Here is a 20,274-nt window from a genome sequence, read left to right on the forward strand (position 1 = left end):
CCAACAGAGCCCCTGGCACTTAAAGGGCTAAGAGTGCTGATCGGCCCGTTTTGTGTCGCGGCGGCCGCGTGCCCCTCTCCGGGGCCGGAGCCCGGTCGGCGCCCCGCCTTCTCCGGGGAGCGCCCGGCGGGAGCGGCCCGGACCCTGGGCTCGCGCGGGAGACGACGCGCCACAAACTTTGCCTTTTATTGTTCTTAGCCCTTTAAGTGCCAGGGGCTCTGTTGGGCTGGAAAAAATGTCCTTCTTCAATTTCCGTAAGATCTTCAAGTTGGGGAGCGAGAAGAAGAAGAAACAGTACGAACACGTGAAGAGAGACCTGAACCCCGAAGAGTTTTGGGAGATTATCGGAGAACTGGGCGACGGAGCCTTTGGGAAAGTGTATAAGGTAAGAGGGAGAAAACGGGAAGTTGGTTTAGGAGATGAAACGCCCGCCTGTCCGGAGTGGCACGAGGACTTCACCCCCACAGCCCTTCCCGTGTCTTGCCCGCTCCTTGGGTTTGTAGGTTGAAACTTGAGTTCAGCATCCAAGCAGTGGCTTACAGAATACCGTGGGGCCAGATGCAGTTTCAGTAGTGATGGTTCTGCAGTCTACCCTGTCAAACTTCTGAAAGAAATGAGTGTAATTTAATGGGAAGAGCGGGCGATTGTGGCCCTCAAGTCTTTTAAAATCGGAAACCCATTAGCTTTTCCCTGTGTTAATGTTTACTAATGCCGTTTGCATGTGTGCATGAAACAGGTAACTTTTTGGAGATGGGGACATCCAGCTGCCAGTATCTAGAATTCAAATAAAATGAGCAAAAGATGCATTGCCAGCTTGGAGTCTGTTCTTGAGTTGGTTGCTTGGTCACATGGGATGGAATTTCTGACAGAATTTCCAGAAGAAGATTTTCATTTCATCCTAGTTTTGGAATATGATAAGCATGGGCTAGAAGGCAATACCGGTGCTCGAGGAATCAAAAAACTACACGAGTATTTATTTATTTCAATAGAGGTTTGATGTTTCAACACAGAGGTGTGAATGTTAACTGTTTACACTGTCCTAGGAAGTATATGAATGATGTCATTGGAATATTTACTTACTGAAGGGTGAGGTTTTTATGAGCCGCAGTTAAGAGGAAGGACCTACAGGTTGCCTAGAAGTGAAAACAAATTCAAGACTTTTCAGTCTCACATAATTTGTATCCTATAAAAGTCCTGGGAGGTGAGCAGGTAAGTGAGAGTGTCCACCTGTCCATGGAGGGAGACACTGAAGCTCAGAAATAGTTCATGGCCACATTGATTCAGTCTAGCCTTGAACCCAGGTCTTCTGTTCCCGGATGTAGTGTGTTTAGTGTAGAGTGTGTAGTGTTTCACTTTATCTTTATTCAGTAGAAAGCATGTTCTCTGCCTTCTAAGTATAGGACACTGTCTTGTAATGTGTACCTTGAATGCATTCTGTCAAAATCCCAGTCGTTTTTTTATCCAGTCTGAGAGACACTTTGATTGCTCTGTGTGTTTTCAGAACATCTTGTTCACATGGCTACTGTAGCACTTGTCACATATAATTGACATTTTCATGTTTATATAATAAAATTAAGGCCCCGAGTTTCCCATTTGAATCTGTTGCTCAGTACATGGGTCTCCTCACGTATTTGTTGAAATGAAATAGTGTATGTTATCTGCAGATGAATGTTACTGAAAGTGGGCATATCATATGGTTTCAGCAAGAGCTTACTGTATAAGATGCACAGTAGGAAGGACATTTATGTGTGGTAGGAAAATCATTCAGGAGAGACTCGTTTAGTACAGGCGATCAGAGCGAGCTTGGTGGTCATGACCAAAATAACCACCTCTTCCAACTTTGATTTCCTTAGTTGTAAAACCATAGTTGTGAACGTTTCTTCAGATCCTTCCACCTATTAACGTCCTCTGAATACGCAGTTACTGAGGAAAGGCAACGGTTAACTCACAAGGGACCTGGAATCTCGTGTGAGAAGGTGGTCAGTGATCACGAATAGTTTTCGTGGTGTGAAGACATTTCATCAAAATATAAACAGCATAGGGTCAAGAGCATGGGCTTCTATACCAGAGTATTTTTTGCTTCCCCCAACCCCCTCCACAGTAGTCTGTGACCTTGGGCAAGGTGCCTGTTTATTCAGTGACTGATTTCCCTCATTAGAAGGCCTACTCGGTCTCTGTAGTATAAATACATAGAAGTATAAGATAGCCAGAGGGGTTCAATAAATGGTGCAAACTTCTGTTACTGACTGTAGAGGATATAGAAGCAAACTGTGGGATGGGAGAGAGGAAAGGGACCCACAGGCTGTTGACTGGTTTCTAGGGCAGATGTGCAGTGTTACTCTGCAGAAGGTGATGCAGAATCCTTTCGCAGTGTTAGTTGACATTTCTTGAAAACTTTGAGACACTGTGTAGCTCCAACATTACCAAGTGCCTAGTGTAATCCCTGGGGTCTTAAAGATTGCTTTACAATGATAGTGACTAACACAAACTCTCTGTTTTTGAGGAGTCAGGTAGGAATTTTGTTTCTGTTTTTAACAAAAATTTACATTTTAAGCTTATCTGACTTTTTGGTTTTCTTTTTCCTTTTCCAAAAATTGTTTATTTTTCAGAATTTTCTGGAAGTCGTAAACTTATGTGAGGGGAACTAGACTTCTTTTTGTTGGGTAGATGGTATCATACCTTAATATTTTTGGTAGTGTGCAGTAGACAACTATTTTAAAACTTGACTCCAGCTACCATTTGCTTATAGAAATTGGTGAGTGTTAAAAGGTTAAGTCATAACTGGGCAGTCGTGTTGTGTTCTTAGGTTTCCATCATAGAGTCGGACTCCTTCCGCTCAGCCCAGATGTGTATGGCTCTCAGGGTTACTTGCATGCTTGAAAAATCACTACTGTTTTAAATTTGTTTTCTTTTTAATGTAGAGTAGTTAAATGTAAATGAAGATACGTAACATCCTTCATTTAACCAGAAACAAAAAGATAACATAAAAAATATGTATTGAGTAGCAAGTCTAGAAACTGTTTTACCTATTAAAGTAGGTGAAAGTCCTGGCCATGTGCTGTGTCGCAACTGACAGGCCTATGCCTTTTAGAAAGTAGTGAATATGTAATTCGTGTGTGTGTGTGTGTGTGTGTGTGTTTAGGTGATAATAAAATAAGTTTACATTGACAGCATCAGGGTCAAGGAATTCTGTTGCACCTCAAAACTCTCAATTTAGTTTTATAAGTGTTTGAACATTTTAAAAATAGAATCATATTAAGTGTGTGCTGTGCCTTCCCTTTCAGGATCACTGTTGTTTGTTTGTACATGACCTTGGTTATTATCTGTCACTGTGGTTAGCTCATTTTCATTGTTGCTCAGCGTCCGTTATAGGGTTATATGGAGCTCACTTGACGTTTTACTGCTAGTAGGCACGCTGATTGTGTCTAAGTTTTGATGCTGACGTAAAACACTAGGATACTTCACTAAGACTTAATTTAGGAGTGGCATGTCTATGTTTCTGGAGAAGTATGACTTTAATTTTACTAGATGCTGTCACACTAAACTATTTTACATTCTTACTGGCTGTATAAAGATGTCTTTGATCTTCATTCTTGTCAACATTTGTTATTTTTAGAATTTTTGACCATCTGATTATTAGTAAATGCTTTTTATGTTTGTTGTAGTCTAAATTTTTTTGTATCCCATTCTTTTGTTCATTTTTTTATTAATACCATTATGCATCTATATGTAGTATACACATTTGTAGTAGTATATTCGTGTATATTCCAAAAATGTACATGTATATCATTTTAACCATTTTCCAGTTTGGTATCGTTAATACCTTCTCATTCTGTGCCTTGTCTTTCTACTCTCATTACAGTGTCTTTGCTGAGACTTCTTCAAATCAGAAGAGTACAGTTTCTCAGTTTTTTTCTTTTTAAGCTAATGTTTATTTTTAAGGCATTCAGTATCATGAAGATATTCTACTTTGTCTTCTAAAGCTTTAGAATTTTACCTGTAACAAGTCCACAGTTTGCATAGATTACTAGATTTTCCTGTGTGGCCTGCGGTAGGGATTCAGTCCTATGTTCTGTGTTGCTGTCCTCCCACCAATCAGGGTCTCTCCCTTAAGGACTGTTACTGCTCTGAAGTGTTTTATCTACTGTATATATCTACTACTTTCTGCAGTTTTCAATTTATCAGACTATTCCCGGCTCACTATTCGACTATTTTAAGTAGAAAAGCATTGAAGTAAGTCCCTATTAGAGTAAGACAGCCCCTTGGTTTTTTCAAGTCCCTCAAGTCCCTAGTATATTCCTGGTCCTTAAAACTTCCCTGTTTGTTTTAGAAATATCTCGATTTAAGTTAAAAACAAACAACAACAACAAAGAAAAAGCCAACAAAAATCCCACAGAACATTGTGCTGTTTTTTATGTTATTGAATTTATGTGTCAGTGTTGAGAAAATTGTCATGTCTTGCTGTGTATATTTTAACCTCCGTTTTTATCTTTCCTCAATAATGGGTTCTAGTTTTTTCCTGGAAGTCTTGGGAGCACAAACTACTTCCAAGAGACCTTGTGTTTAGGATTTCTTTCTTGATTTTGTGTAAAACCTTGAGTGACTTTCTGAGAAAGAATTCATAGGAAGTATATTTTTGACTTTGCCTGTTGGAATATCTTCTTTTTATAATACTGTGAGTAGCATGTAGAATTCTACTTCAAAACACAGGTTTTTCTAAAATTTTTAAGAATGAGAATTTTTCTGATTTTGTTCCATTCATTTCTATTGGCTTTAAGTGGTGTTGTTGAAAATCTGATGTCAGTTTGTTTCCCGATTCCTTGGAATCTTTCTCTCTTCACAGCTTCTAGGATTTACTTTCTTTTTTTGGTAACTTGGGAGACAAATATGCACCCCACTCCCCGCCCTTCCTGCTGGATTTAGTGTTTTCAGTGCGGGGCTCATGTCCTTCTCTTTCTGTGACATTTTCCTATATTATTTATTTGGCAATTACTGCCCCTGCCCCAATAGCTCCTGTCTGGGTTTTAAGATTCTCTGTCTCTAAATTCATTGGCTACTTACTGTCCTTCCCGAGTTCTCAGGATGCTGTGACACACCTGGCCACTCTTTCCTGTTTAAAGCCTTCTGTTGGCTTTTATTTTCCTGTTTCTTCTGTGTTTACTTTCCGGGCTTCTTTGCTAGCTCATAGTTAAGTGTTGAGTTTTTTAGGATTTGCATGTGTCATTTTCTTTCTCCCTCCTCCCCTCCCCTCTTTTCTCCCTCTGTACCCTAGGTGCTCTGGAGCTCTTCTGTGCTGATGAGGCTGGCTTTGAATTTACAACAACCCTTCTGCTTCTGCCTCCTGAGTGCTAGGATTACAGACATGCTACCACCCTTAGTTTCCTTTCCTCCTTTGCTTATGAGAGTCCATTTTGTCCCATGCTTTAATTACCACCTTAATGCAGTTTATGTCTGTGCTCAAAGATTGTTCTCAAAGTTTGAATCACATATCCAGCTGTCCATTAGCAGTACCTTGGCTTTTTTTGTTGTTGTTGTTTTTGGTCTTTTTTTTTTTTTCCAAAAAAAAAACAAAACAGGTCTTGCTATATATCGCTAGTTGGCCTTAAACCGGCAATGTAGCCTAGGCTCCTTAGCTTCCTAAGTGCTTGGATTACAGGCTTGGTGATGTAATTTTATGTGGCTGTCAGGAATTTAGAATTGAGTTGACATTTACCTTAAACAAGTCCAGAGCATGAATTTCATATTGTTAGCCCCTAGTTTATTCCTGTGGTCTGTTTAGTATTTACTTACCATCTGGAGCTACTGTGTGCTTAGGCCTACACGCTTTCTGTTGAGATGGGGGTCTTGTGTAGTTAGCACAGTATGCTTTGAATTCTACTTCTTCCTGCTTCTTCCTCCAAATTCTGGGATTACTGACATAGTGGGCCATTCCTGGCTTTCTAGAGGTTATTTTTAATTTCATTTTTCAATTAGGTTACAAAGTAGGTTTCTCAGTGGCATTTCACACATGCTTAGTTTTGGTTGACCCTCCCTGCCCCCCCTTTGCATGTACTTGCTCCACATCTTCCTTAATTGCTAACTCCTAGTCCTATTTCCCCTTCTACTTTAGCAAGTTGTTGTTTACCTAACACCAAAATGTGTAGACATTTTTATTTTTGTTTAATTAATTGATTAATGTGTGTGTGTGTGTGTGTGTAGGTCCTTGTGCCACAAGACCGACCTGTGGTGGTCAAATGACAGCTCTCAGTAGTTGATCCTCCCTGGGATGGAACTCTAGTTGTCAGTTCTCGTCCCGATATGCCTCTACCTTCTGAGACACCTGGCTGGTCAAGGAAATTATACCTGATAAACAGATCTTGATTCCCTTCCCTTCCCTCCCCTTCCTCCCCACACCCCCCACCCTCCCTCCCTCCTTCCCTCTCTCTCTCTTGCTCTTCTCTCTCTTGCCCCCCCCTCTCGATCTCTCTCTCCCGCTCCCCCTCCCCCTCCCCCCCCCCTCCCCTCCCTTCCCCTCCCCTCCCCTCCCCTCCCCTCCCTTCTCCCCTTTCCTCCCCTCTCCGAGGTAGTTTTTTTAGTCAACTGCTCTGTCTTACTTGTTCTACTGTGATTGTTGTTGCTGTTTTGGGCTTGATGTCAGTTTATTCTTTTGAGTAATGTTATATTTTTGGTATGATGAGTGAGAGACCATTTGATGTTTTTTTTCTACAGTATTAAAAAATTTTTGAAATGCTACAGTTTACAGTTTATTCTTTTCTTGGTAGCATTCGGATTGCTTTTACTTTTTGTACACTAATCGTAAGATTATTTATGTACATAAGTGGTTTTTCTCATCTATATGTATGTATATGCATTTCTTCCTGTGTTGAAGTGTGAGTGCACAAGTGTACAGAGGCTCAAGGTTCACTTGCACTCTCTACTTATTCATTCAGGCAAAGTAAGAGGTCTTTTAGTTGAATTCAGCTTGCTGGCTAAGCTAGTCTGGCTAGCCAGCTTGCTCCAGGAACCCTGTTTACCGTTTCTTAATCCTGGAATGACAGGCAGGCTACCGTGACTACATAAATTTGCGTGTTGTTTTGGAAATCTGAACTCAGATCCTCATGCTTCTGTATAAGCTCTTTAACCACTGAGCAATCTCCTCAGATAGAAGATGTTTCTGTAGTCCAGACTAGCATAGAATTTGTAGCCCAGGCTGCCCTTAAATGTGTAGTTGTAGTCTTCCTGCCTTTGATTCTCAAGTGTTGAGATTGCAGGCTTATGCAACCTCACCTGGCAGCATCAGTATTTTTGTGCGTGTGTGTGTCCACGTGCACCTTCATTGTGTTGGATGTGTACCTGGGAATGGATATTCTTGCTTATAAGTATTTTTGTGAATTTACACTCCCACCAGGAGGCTTCTAGAAGTATTTTGGTAGATTTTTGATCACTATAACCGATTGAGTATAAAGAATAGAGTATTATTTGGTTTATGGTCCTGGAGTTAGGATCATCTAAGAGCTTGGCACAACATCTGCTTAACATCTGGTGAGAGCTTTTATGGCAAGAAACATCATATGGAGACAGCAAATGTGTCAAGATTTGCCTAATAGTCTATTTTTCCAGTAATCTATTAACCCGTCAGTGGACTCTGCTTATTGAAGCAGTTTCTGACTACAAAGTGTGTGCAAGGGAACTTCTTGATCATGACAAACTGATTTGAAGTTTGACTGTGGCAGAGCCCTCATGATGCTTCCTTAAATCTCATCTCCTGATATCATTATGTGTGAATTTGGGAATTAAATTTCCTGCATATGAAGTTTAACTCAGAGTAAAGTGCTTGTAAGGACTGAGTTCATGAGCACCTGTGTAGGCATCAAGTTTTTGCCTACTTTTAACAAGGGTTCAACCTCTCCGCTAGCCCAACATCCAGCAGAGGCAGTGGAAGAGAAAAGTTATTAGGATATGGGGGAAGTGGATCTGTTCAGCAGTAGTTCTTTGGAGTCAAGCTCCATCTTCTTTGGCAGCAGTTCAGTCCCATAGCAAACACCAAATACAACTCAGCAGCTGCAGACCAGTCCTCTAGGCAGACAGACACCACACAGGAACCGGCAGCTACAGTCCAGACCTTTCTGTAGGCAGACACCAGGCTGGAACACCAACTGGCCTGAGGCGAGGCTTCAGAAGTGTCGAGCTGCTGCAGGAACCTCATGAACAGTTCTTGGACAAGTTTCTCTCTGGCATCACCACTAGTGGAGATTAACAATCTATGTAAGGTGAACCAGTACGTGTGTGTCATTAGTGAAGAATAGTGAGGGGACCAAACCAAACCAAGGCTCAGTGGTCATCTTCCACTATCTGTGGAGTCATATTTATACTCCTTCATTAAAGGTTCTTTCATGTGTTTGCTATATCCAGACATCCTTTCACCTGTGTCTGCTTCAGGAAAACATTCTTTTCCATGTCTGCTTTAGCAAGACATCCTTTCACCTGTGTGCCCCAGCAAACCATCATTTGACATAACTAACTTTCCATTAAAAAAAAACAAAAACAAAAAAACCTAGAAGTTTTCACTTCACACCTGTGTCAAACAGCTGGGACACTTGTGATCCCAGAGCTGGAAAGGTGCAAGCAGACAAACCCTTTGCCAGCTGTGTTAGCCTGTTGATGAGTTCCAGACCATTGAGAGCTCCTGTCTCAAAAAACAATATGAGTAGTACCTGAGGAAACAGCAATGAGGGTGTCTACTTGCCTCCACCCACACAAACACATGTGCACATGTGTGTGTGTTAAATGAACATACACGTAAATAAACTTGTGTACACATGCAAACACACACAGTGCTTTATCCACCTATTTTCTAAGTCAGTAAGAGAAACAGTTCTTTTGCTAAGGTCCAGAGCTGCTTGGATGTAAGATGCTGCTGCTACTGTATAAATGTTGCTTCTTCATTATAAAAATTGGTGCACTATTATATACTAAAATGGGAAGGGAAGGGTTTTAAATTTCAGAATAGTTTTTAATAGATGATACTAATACAAACTGCTGATTTTTTTCATCCCTAAAACTTGTTTTTAGAAGGTTTTAAGTAAATAATTTCAAGATTATGAAAAGAAAAATGTCAAAAGCAAGACAACTTACTTTTTACCCCTCCATTTTCTTGTTAGCTTTCTGCTTTTTATGTGGCTGTAATTACTTAGTTCCCATACAAGGAGTAAAACAATATTTAGCCTTTCTTCTTTTAATCTATAAGATAATGAGTCAGCTTTGCCAGTTTATCAGTCTATTTCCTCACGTTTTCCTATAAATTAGTGCTGGGATATTAGGAGTGCTTTTTATGGAAAATTATTTGAATTAGTACTCCCTCTCTCTCATTCTTCCTTCTTCCCCCATCTATTTTCTTCTCTCCCTCTGGCCTTCCCATTCTCCTTTGTTCCTCTGTCTTGTCTCATTTCATCCCCCCCCCATGTATTAAAAATTGTGGCCTTTTAGTGGTAATATATATTTCTATATTAACATAATATATGGAATGTGCATTGTGTACAGATAAGTTAAAGATGAATTTTTGTTTCTTATTTGAACAGGTGGAAGACAGCTATCTTTTTTTATGAGTTAGTTTGATCATATTACCAAACTATAATATAAGTCTTCATTCATGCCATATGAGAGGATGGCATGGTGAATCTTGGGAGAACCTTTAGTGCCTTATCCTTCACCTGAGGTCTCCAGGAAGTCTCCGTGGGTTTTCTGAATGTCCGCCTCTGTATCAGTGGCATTCAGCCTGTGTGTAGAGAGAATATCTTGTATATCATATGGATGCATCACCTGCCAATTAAAAAGCCTATGGCCTATGGCTTAGGCAGAAAATAGATACGGGACATCTGGGAGGAGAAAGAATTCTGGGGATGAGCCAGGTGGCCGATTGGGTCGGGAAGATGTAATGAAATGGATGCGTGGTACCTGAGCACAGGTTACCAGCCGCATGACAGACTGTAGGTTAAAATAAATGGGTTATCTTTAGTTATGATCTAGTCAGAGAAGAGCCTGGCTATATGGCCAAGGTATTTGTAAATATATTTTGAGTCAGCGTGTTATTTCTGGGAGCATGGGGCTGGGAGGAAGGACTGGGACCTAACTTCTACAAAAGCTTACTGTGAAAATACTGTAGAATGGTTGTACAAATTATTTATATTTTCAAGATTTTTTTTTCTTTGAGGCAGGCTCTTGTGAAGTAGTGCAGGCTGGTCTTGAACTTGGAGCCCATGTGTTTTAGCCTCCTAAGTGCCGTGGTTATAGTTATGTACTATAATGTCCAGCTTTTTTCTATTTTTTTCATTGTGGTAGGATATATATAATATTTATCATCTTTACTCCTCTACTTTTCAGTATTGGACCTGGATATTTCTTTGTGGGGATGTGGGTGGGTGGAGTGATGGACTTTGAGACAGGATGTTGCTACATAGCCCAGTCTGTCATGGCTCTTACTGTATAACAGGCTGTTCTTGACCCCTCAGTTACTGCTTACCCTTCCTAATGCTGGGATTACTGGCATGCATAACTATGCCTGGTACACCTTGACTGTACTTTATATGTACTGTTAAGTGGGCCTAAATATGACAAAAATGTTCGTCACCACTCCTACCTGGCTACATAACTCTTCATTTTGTAAAACTAAAGCGCTTCCCATTTAAAGACAATACATCTATTCTTTCTCCAACCCTTGGAAGCCATTATTCTACTTTATTATTTTGATTGCTTTAATTACATCATATAGTATATATCATTTTGTGATTGGCATCTTTCAGTTGCCCTGTTTTTAGGTTCAGCCATTTCTAGCTCATCAGAATTTCTACTTTTTTTTTTTTTCCATGCAGTGATGGTGCATGCCTTTAATCCCAGTACTAGGGAGGAAGAGGCAGGCAGATCTCTGAATTCAAGGCCTGCCTGATCTACTAATTGATAATTCCAGGACAGCTAAGGCTACACAGAGAAATACTATTTTGAAAACAAACAAATAAAAACTCCCAAACCAACCAAAAAACAAAAAAACAAAAAAACCCAAACATAACAACAAAAAGAAATTAATTTCTACTTTTTTTTTTTAGATCTAAATGATACTCCTCTCCATATATTCATATATTTTACTTAGCCATTCTTTTGTGGATGGGATTTTGGGTTATTTCTACATTTTAACTATTGTAAATAGTTAAATAATAATGCTATGAATTAAAGTGTATGCTCGCCTTTTCGAAACTTGTGGGAGAGTTGGACCAGATATAATGTCATTTGAACCTTTTGAGAAGCTTCTGTGAAGCTTCCCACAGTCAGCTGTATGGTCGTACATCCTCCCAGCTGTGCACAGTGGTTCAGCCTTCTCCACCTTTTTTTTTTTTTTGCTAATATTGTTCCTTTTAAAAGTTAGTCACTCTAATGAGTGAGGTAGTATTTGTTGTAGTTTCTTTTTGCGTTTTTCTAATTAGTGGTGTTCAACATGCACCATATACTTATTGGCTATTCTCATATGATCTTTGAAGAAATCTTGCTCGAGTCCCCTTTGCTTATGTATTTCATATATATATTGTATATTTATGTATACATGGTGTATGTGTTTGGATGCAGTTGTGTTCATGTGTGTGTGTGTAGGCCAGAAGTCAGTGTTTGGTGCCTTGTTCAGTAGCTTTCCACCTTACTTTGTGAGAAATGGGGTCTCTTTGTGAGAAATTGAACCTGGTGCTCACAGATTTGTCTACATTAGCAGGTCTTAGTCTGTGGGTTGTGATGCCTTGGGTTTGTCCACTGATCACAGGGGTTGCCTGACACCATCAGAAAACACAGATATTTATAGTATGAGTCAAAGTTACAGTTAAGAAATGGCAAAAAAAGAATTTTATGGTTGGAGGTCGACATAACATGAAGAACTGTATTAATGGGTTGCAGCATTAGGAAGGTGTGAACCTCTGGTCTAGATTGTCTGTTCTGCAAGCCCCTGGGGTCTTCCTGTGTCTGCCTCCCCAGTCCTGCTTTTATGTGGGTGCTGGGATCTGAACTCAGGTCCTCATGCTTGTATGGCGAGCACTTCACTGACTGAGCCATCTCCCCAGTTTCTCCTTTGCTCATTTTGAATTATATTTTTAATTTAAACAATTTATTTTAATCATGTTTGTGGGGCATGTGCACAAAAGTACAGATGTCCATGATGTTGAATCACTTGAACTGTTGTGAGCCGCCTGATGTGGGTACTGAGCTTGTGTCCTTTGTAAGAACAGTATGTGTTCTTAACTGCTGAGCAGTTGGTGTCAGCCAAGGAGTAATTTTCAAATATTAAAGCATTTTACCGCATGTATTTTTAAAAGCAATTAAATTTTATTTATTTTGTATGTGTGTGTATGTGTGTGTGTGCTATGAGACACATGTGGAGGTCAGGAATAGTCTTTTTCTACTTTGTAGGTCCAGGGGATCAAACTCAGGTAATTAGTCTTGGCAGCAGGTGCCTTTATACGCCGAACTATCTCCTTGGTCCCGGTACTGTATTCTCAGAGTTTTATAGTTTTAGGTGTTACATTTAGATTTATTAAAGGCTTGAATTTTTATATGTGATACTGGATAAGGTACCAACCTAATTCTTTTGTACATGGATACTAATTTTCCTAGCATGACTTATAGAAACAACTGTCTGTTCTGCCCCCATCTTTTCCACCCTTGTTGAAGATCATGACCACACATGCCGGGCTTTTCTCTGAGATTCCATTTATCTGTCTGTCTTTATACCCATGTCTATTAGATTACTGTAGCTTTATAGTAAGTTTTGGAATAAGGTATTTGAGTCCTTGAGGTTTGTACTTCTTTTATAAGATTGTTCTAGCTATTTGGGGTTATTTGAAATCCCATATTTTAGGATGGCCTTTTTTATTTCTGAAAAAAAAAAACTTGAGATTTTGAGTTTATATTGAATGTATAGCAATCTGTTGGCAATATTAACATTATTGTCTCAAATCTGAGCATACAGTGTGTTTCCATTTTTTTAATGTCTTTTTTTTTTTCAGTAGTGTTTGGTTGTTTTACGGTACAGCTTTTCTGTCTTCTTGATTAATTTTGAAATGTTTCTTTTTTTTTTTTTTTACAGTGCGGTTGTAAATGCAACTAGGAGTCATAAATTTATTTTTCTTAAATTCTAGAAGGTAGTATACCTTTGTCTTATTTTTAAATATATATCTTGAAACTCTTTGTTGTCTCAGTTTTCCATATTTTATCTCTCACTGTTGCTTTTAGCATGTTGAGGCCACTCAGAGTCAGCAATCTGAAGGAAGTCCTTCTGCTCTGGACAGTTGGGGTCTTACCACTTGTTGGGTGGTGGAAATTATACCCTTTGCCTTTGAACCCCCAGAGTCAGAAGTGACCAAATTAACAGAATCAATATTAGATCAGTATTAGGGATTGGATTTCATCTTTGTCTTTCAATTTTTTTAACAATTTATTTGTATTTATCCTGTATGGGGTTTAATCTTTTTTTTTAGATTGACACCTTTGTTGGACTGGAATCAACTTGATTTTCTTTGTAGAGCATTTAAATTTCTTCCTCTCTTTTTTTAGGTGCTTTAATTTCCTGCTGAGATTCTTATTAAAATTTGCTTGTTATAAAAATATTATGTAGTCCCAGAAAATGTAGAACTGTGGAAATAAAATAGGATTTAAAAATTCCTCACCACCCAAGTAGTGTAACCACTGTTAAAAATGTAGTGTATGAGAGTCTAGCTTTTACCCTCCTTCATTTAGAACATAAAATAAGTACAGAGAACTCAGGTGAATTATGTTTTCCCACAGTTCTCTATTTATGTAAAATAGTCATACTATATTGTTGTTATGCAAATATAAATATAATGACTTTGAATGTCCATGACTGATCCTTGAAACCTTTTATCAAGAGAAGTTATATTTTAAATGAATTTTTAACTACTTGTTATCCTCTTCTTACTTTTTATTAATATTTGTTTAATTATTTTATGAATCTTGATGTGGGGGTGATAGAGCATGTGTTTAGCATCTTCAGGGCTGTGAGTTCAATCCCAAGCTCTCTATTAAACAAGACAAGGCAAAACTAAAAATACCTTAAGCTTCAAATTAGGAGTTTTCATACATTTGGTTATTGTGTAGGTGACTTTTTAGGGTCATGGCACTTAAAAGTGCTTATTTTAGCTTGTATGTTCTAGAGGTTTTTGGAACCAGATTCCAATGAGTGATTATTTTCAGGCAGAAGCTTAAGAAGCCTTTTTTTGTTTTTTGTTTTTCTTTTTGTGCCAGGAATTGGAGTTAGGGCTTCTCAGATGCTAAGCATGCCTGTGTGCAGAGCTATACCTTCAGCTTTTTGATACACAAATGTAACTTTTGTTTGTTATATTAAGCAGAAAGATACCATTGTTGGTTTAACATTATATCTAGGGCAGTGGGATATAAGAATTTGTTACAGTAAGGAATTTTAGAGATTACCTAATGTTACTCTTTTTTTTCTTTTCTCCATTCTGTTCACTAGGGCTAATACTTCACTGTGTTCCTCTATCAGGACTGGTTGCTTTGGGTCTGTTCTTTCTACAGTGTTACAGTAAAATGGAAGGAGAAAGGCTAAACTCTGGGTAACTTTGTCTGCATCAGAGGAAAGTATTTTTTAATTACTGGCTCAGCTTAGTACTTTTTAAAGGGGGACAAACTGAATGCCGTGTTTTACCAATACTTTGTGTATTTTTTTTTCAATAACTATGAAAAGCAGCAGAGTGGGAGTTGCTTCTTTCAGTGCCATTTTAAAGTAGCTATTGGCTAGGTCTCAGTCATCGTGTAGCCATTCCTGCATCACTAACTCACATGTATCCTTAGTGTCATACAGTTACAACTCCTGGTATGTCAGCCTCTAACCTATTGTAAGTTCCTTAGGAAGAAGCAGTGAGTACTACTTACTTACAGTTTCTCATATGTGGAAAGTTCAAGAGAGCATCCGCAGTATTACCTGCCAAATGGGAGTCATTATCTTCCAAGAAGATCTTGGAAAGGAGTGCTCATTTAACAAATGCTGAACCTCAGTGTGGTGTTCTTCTCAACACTCCACAGGTGGAAGCAGGAGGAGCCCTACTTTGAGGTTAGCCTAGAATACTGCGGTAGCCTAGAATACTGCAGCAGGATCCCATCACAAAGCCAGTCACCCAGCCAGCCAGTCAGCCAACTGACCGAAGTGTCTCATTACTAAAGCTTCTGATGATCAGAGGATGATGGTATATGGAAAAACAAAAAATCTAATTCATAGGAGTCAAATTTAAAATTTCATATATTCACAGGGATAATATATATACAATAGCAATTTAGATGGATTGGCAAAGTTAGTTTTTTCCCTATGGTGTAGAAAATAATAGCACACTTTTTTGTTTTGCTTTTATTTTTTGAAATAGGTTATAGTTTGGGTTGACACTCACTATGTAGCTCATGCTGGCCTCCAACTTGGAAGAATCCTCTTGCCTCAGCCCCCAAGTGCTGGACATGCAAACCTGTATTAGTATACCCAACTTTATTTTTTTCAGTAATAGTGTATCTTAAAAGGAATCCTAGATTTGATACAATTTGATGGATTAGGATGCCCTAGAGTGGTGGAGTAGTAAGGAAACATTATATACTTACAAGTCTCCCCCACACCCCAGCCAGATGTTATGGTTACCATTTCATTTAAGAAATGTTAGTTGGTCAATCTTAGTGGCTGAGTTTCCATTTTGGAACTGTACAATGTGATTTAAAGGGGTTCTTGTTAACGGACATTAAGGCTGATCAGTTTTTCTAACATTGTTGTAAATAGTGCTTTGATAACATTTTTATGTATGAATTACTTATTTTATGAAATTATATTCTTACAATACAATGTGGGACGTGTGTAAGTATACAATGTTCCCACACTGAAGCTATGTACACCTGTAGACAGATCACAGGCATGCATGTCCATGATGTAGCAGTGAAGATGGTGGAGGTGTTTTTCATAGTAGTTGAATTCTCTAAATAGACATGCATGTAAAAAGTGGTGCTTTGGGGTTTTTTTTGTTTGTTTGTTTTTTGAGATGACGTCTCACTATGTAGCTCTGGCTATTCTGGAACTTACATGTAGACCGGGCTTGCCTTGAAATCAGAGATGCTCCTGCTTCTTCCTTCAGAGTGCTAGTATTACGGGCGTGCACCACCATGGCCAACTTGTAACAAGTTGGATTTAAACATGCATTTAACCACCCATCTGTTACTTATTAGTAGTTTTCACACTTGGTCTTAGCTGAAAGGCCAAGAAGTGACCGTTAGTAGTTTTTTAAAAGTATATTTTATTTTTTAAAGGTAATAATGCAGTTTTGATAAAATGATAACACATAATATTAAAACATCTTATAAAAACAACCTAATTCATTGTTGACCTAAAATTTAAAGTCTGATTCCTAACCTTTAAAAAAGTGATCTTGAGGTAGGTGAACCCCAAGATTAGACACTTTCTACAAAGCCTGGTACTCAAGTTTGAATCTTGAGACCTATATGCCTAGGAGAGACCTGACTTCCAAAAGTTATCCCTTGCATTCCATATGTACACATAGGTAGTATTCACTGTCAATACACAACAGAATAAATAAAATGTAATTAAAAAGTAAATGACAACAGCAGCAAACCCAGATCTTGGCTCCTACTACTTACTCAAACCTTTAATTTGTAAACATTGGAAATGAGAAATTATTCAGCTACAGGGGAGGAAAATGGAAAACAGCAAAATGGAGCAAGGGTAAGATAACCAAACAGCTGGAAAGGAAGTACTGAAAATGGAAAGGATGTAAGGAGTTGGAACGGAACCTGTACGTTTACAGTCCTGACTTGGTCTGAGAGGCAAACTGATCTAAGATGGATTACTAGGAGAAAAGCATACAAACTTCATACAAGTTTTACATACATACCTCATAAAGGAACCAGGACTCAACGAAATGGTAACATACATCTGCTTCGGATTGTAGGTTGATCAGCGGCAGTTGTGGAAAGCTACACAATGATGTACAAAGATTACAATGACAGGTTTAAAAAAAAAAAAAAACCAAGGTCTACCTGTATGGGATTCCCTGAACTATGGCTTCTATCAAGAATATTCTGAGTAAAGTGGGGCTAGAGAGATGGCTTTGGTGGTTAAAATTGTTTACTGTTCTTCCTAGATGATCCAGGTTCAGTTCCCAGCTTCCATATAATGGCTCTTAACCTGTAACTTCAGCTCCAGGGAATCCAGTGTTCTCGACTGGCTTCCCTGGGTTCCTCCACACAAGTGCATACAAACTCATACAAGCACACATGTAAAAACAATACATCTTTTTTAAAAAAGAAGAAAAAAATGTTTCCTTTGGTGTACAAAGAATAGATATCTTTCTTTCTTGCCTTAAAAAAATACTGAAAACCCTGTTTTCAGGAATGGGGATGGTGAGAATTTTTTTGTGTGGTGTTTTTCAAAGCCTTTGGTTGAAAGTAACCCTTGTGCCAGTGTAATGTATTTGGCATACTCTTCGACAATAATGTGTGAAAATGGGCTTGGAAACATCTGGATTTAAATCCTGATTCTGCCTTACTAAGCTGTAAGACTGGAGGAAGCCTGTTACCTATTGTCTTAGTTTGGGTTTTCTATTTCTTTAAAGAGACACTATGACCATGGCAGCTCTTAATAAGGAAAACATTTAACTGGGGTTGGCTTACAGTGCAGAGGCTTAGTCCGTTTTTGTTATGGCAGGAAGCATGGAAGCATGCAGGCAGATGGAGTATTGAAAAAGAAGAGAGAGCAACGCTGGGCCTGACTTGAGCATTTGAAACCTCAAATCCCACCTCTAGTGACACACTTCCTCCAACAAGGCTGCACCTATTCCAACAAGGCTATACTCCTAATACTGCCTATGAGCCTGTGAGCCTATGGGGGACATTCTCATTCATACCACCACACCTATTTGTTTATTTTCCTTTGAAGTAGGGGTGATAAAATATGGTGGTGTCTTAAGGATTAAATACTACTAATAATGGCTAATACTTTTGAATTCTTACTATATATGTGAGACATTATATTAAATGCCTAATTTAGATAATACATATAGTTAGTATGTCTTATCTTAGTTCTCAAAAACTGTGAAGTGTAGGTAAAATTCACTGATGAGGAAACTAAAACAGGAATTTAAAAACATTTGCTGTAAGCAACATAGCTTAGAAGTGGCAGCTGCAGAATCTGAGCCCCTATGAGATAGTAGGTACTGTCCTCTTTCTTGTAAAGCTTGGAAGCTCTTAGCCTTCTGCACAGCATGTGGGATTTATTTATTTTTTTGAGGCAGGATCTTGCTTTGTAGCTCTGGCTGGCATGGAATTATTTATGTTTAAATTATCTTTTAAAAATAGTGTGTAACAGAGACCATAGACTAGGAGAAACTATTTGCAGAAAACATGAGGTAAAAGTTTGAAAACTCTTTAAAACACAATAATTAGAAATTAAATAAAACATGAACAGCTACCTCAGCAAAGAGAATATACAGAGAGCAAGTAAGTACCAAAAAGATGTCCCACATATGTCTGTTGTGAATTATAATTTGAAGCACACACAAGAGACTTGGGATGTGGAGCAGTATCGTCACTAGTAGGGATGCAAAGTGACACAGCCACTTTGGAATTCAGTGTGGCAGTTTCCTGTTTTCTTCAAAACTAAGCCTTCTGTATGCTCCAGCAGCTGTGTTGTTTGCTGTTAACTCAGAAGGTTGGAAACATATCTGTATTGCCCACATGATACCAAACGTGGAAACAGTCAGCATATACCATTAGTTAGGTGAAAGGGTAAACAAACTGGTACATCTAGACACTGGGAGACTATTCAGCTCTAAGAAGGAATGAGCTGACAAACCATGAAAAGACCTACAGGAATTTTAAATACATATATTAAATAAAAGCCAATATGAAAAGTCTGTAATTCCAACTATGTGCCATTTTGGAAAAGGCAAAACCAAGGAGGTGGTGAAAAGATGAGCGGTTGGTTACCAGCAGTCGGGGTTGTGGAGGTGACTGCATTTTGTTACTCACCAAGACTGACCACTAATGTGAGCTGTGCAGGGAAGTGATAGTAGTATGTTAATGTAGGCTCATTGCCTTCAGCAAGTATACCTGCCTGGTGTAGACTGAAGTGGGGTATGGTGGAGTGGAGTGGGGTGGGTACAAAGGAACATTGGCTGCTACTTAGTGTTGATGAGAATCTAAACATTTTCTTTTAAAAAGAAACATTAAAATGTAAATCAAGTATTTAAAATGTGACAGACATTTCTGATACTTTTCATTTTCAGGCCCAGAATAAAGAGACCAATGTTTTAGCTGCTGCAAAGGTGATTGACACCAAATCTGAAGAAGAACTTGAAGATTATATGGTTGAGATTGACATATTAGCATCTTGTGATCACCCAAACATAGTCAAGCTTCTGGATGCCTTCTATTATGAGAACAACCTTTGGGTATGTGATTTTCATTCCTGAAAAGAAAAGCCAAAATGATTTAGTTGTCCTAAAGTGGCTGTGAAAGCTCCTCATTCTGTGTGTTACCTCTGCTGTTTAGTTACATGCATTACTCGATTGAGGGTTGATCTGCCAGTGAGAGCCGTTAACAAGTTACAGTGGATGTTCAGCTTTTGATTTCAAATTGGAACATTTTATCATAAGTATTTGACACTGGATCTAGGTGGGAGAGCTTGGTCAAGAATAATAACATTTCCAAAGTATGTCTGTTTGTAATTTCAATTTAAGTATTTTAAATATTTTTGGAGAGTTTTTTCTTCTTGACTTTTTGAGACAGTGTTTCTCTGTGTATCCTGGCCATCCTGGAACTCCCTCTAAAGATCAGGCTGGTCTCAAACTCAGAGATCTACTTGCCTCTGTCTCCTGAGTGCTAGGATTAAAAGTATATATCACCACTGCTCAGTGAAGGTTTATTTTTCTTTGTGTCATTTATAATTTTTACCCTAAAGTTTTTATGACTCATACAATACTGTAAGCTATGAGTAATGCTAAATATTAGGCTCCACTTAACCTCTTGATGAAGTGGTTACAATTACATACATTTTGCTCATTTTTAAGAAAATTGCCACAAGTAGATTAAGCAGTAAAATCTTAATATTTACTATAATAACTATTTACTTATACCAACCTACTTTTATCAACAGCCTTTTTAAAATATTGATGTATGTATGTGAGTGTTTTGTCTGCATGTATGTCTGTTCACCATTGCAGGCCTAGTTGCCATGGTGGTCAG

General features: G+C 38.6%; 1 protein-coding gene across 2 annotated transcripts in view; it reads left to right on the plus strand.

Annotated features, from left to right (window-relative positions):
* The first annotated feature begins 66 nt into the window (after positions 1–66).
* The window catches only part of Slk (STE20 like kinase), a 56,654-nt gene continuing 36,446 nt past the window's right edge, over positions 67–20,274 (plus strand). For both annotated transcript variants that reach the window (XM_028774272.1, XM_028774280.1), the window contains exons 1-2: positions 67–385; positions 19,317–19,481. In XM_028774272.1, the coding sequence (XP_028630105.1) occupies positions 236–385; positions 19,317–19,481 (315 nt within the window). In that variant the 5' untranslated portion in view covers positions 67–235. The remainder of the gene's footprint in view (positions 386–19,316; positions 19,482–20,274) is intronic.

The sequence above is a fragment of the Grammomys surdaster genome, unplaced genomic scaffold (genome assembly GCF_004785775.1).
Source record: "Grammomys surdaster isolate TR1022 unplaced genomic scaffold, NIH_TR_1.0 66, whole genome shotgun sequence".
Classification (NCBI taxonomy): domain Eukaryota; kingdom Metazoa; phylum Chordata; class Mammalia; order Rodentia; family Muridae; genus Grammomys; species Grammomys surdaster.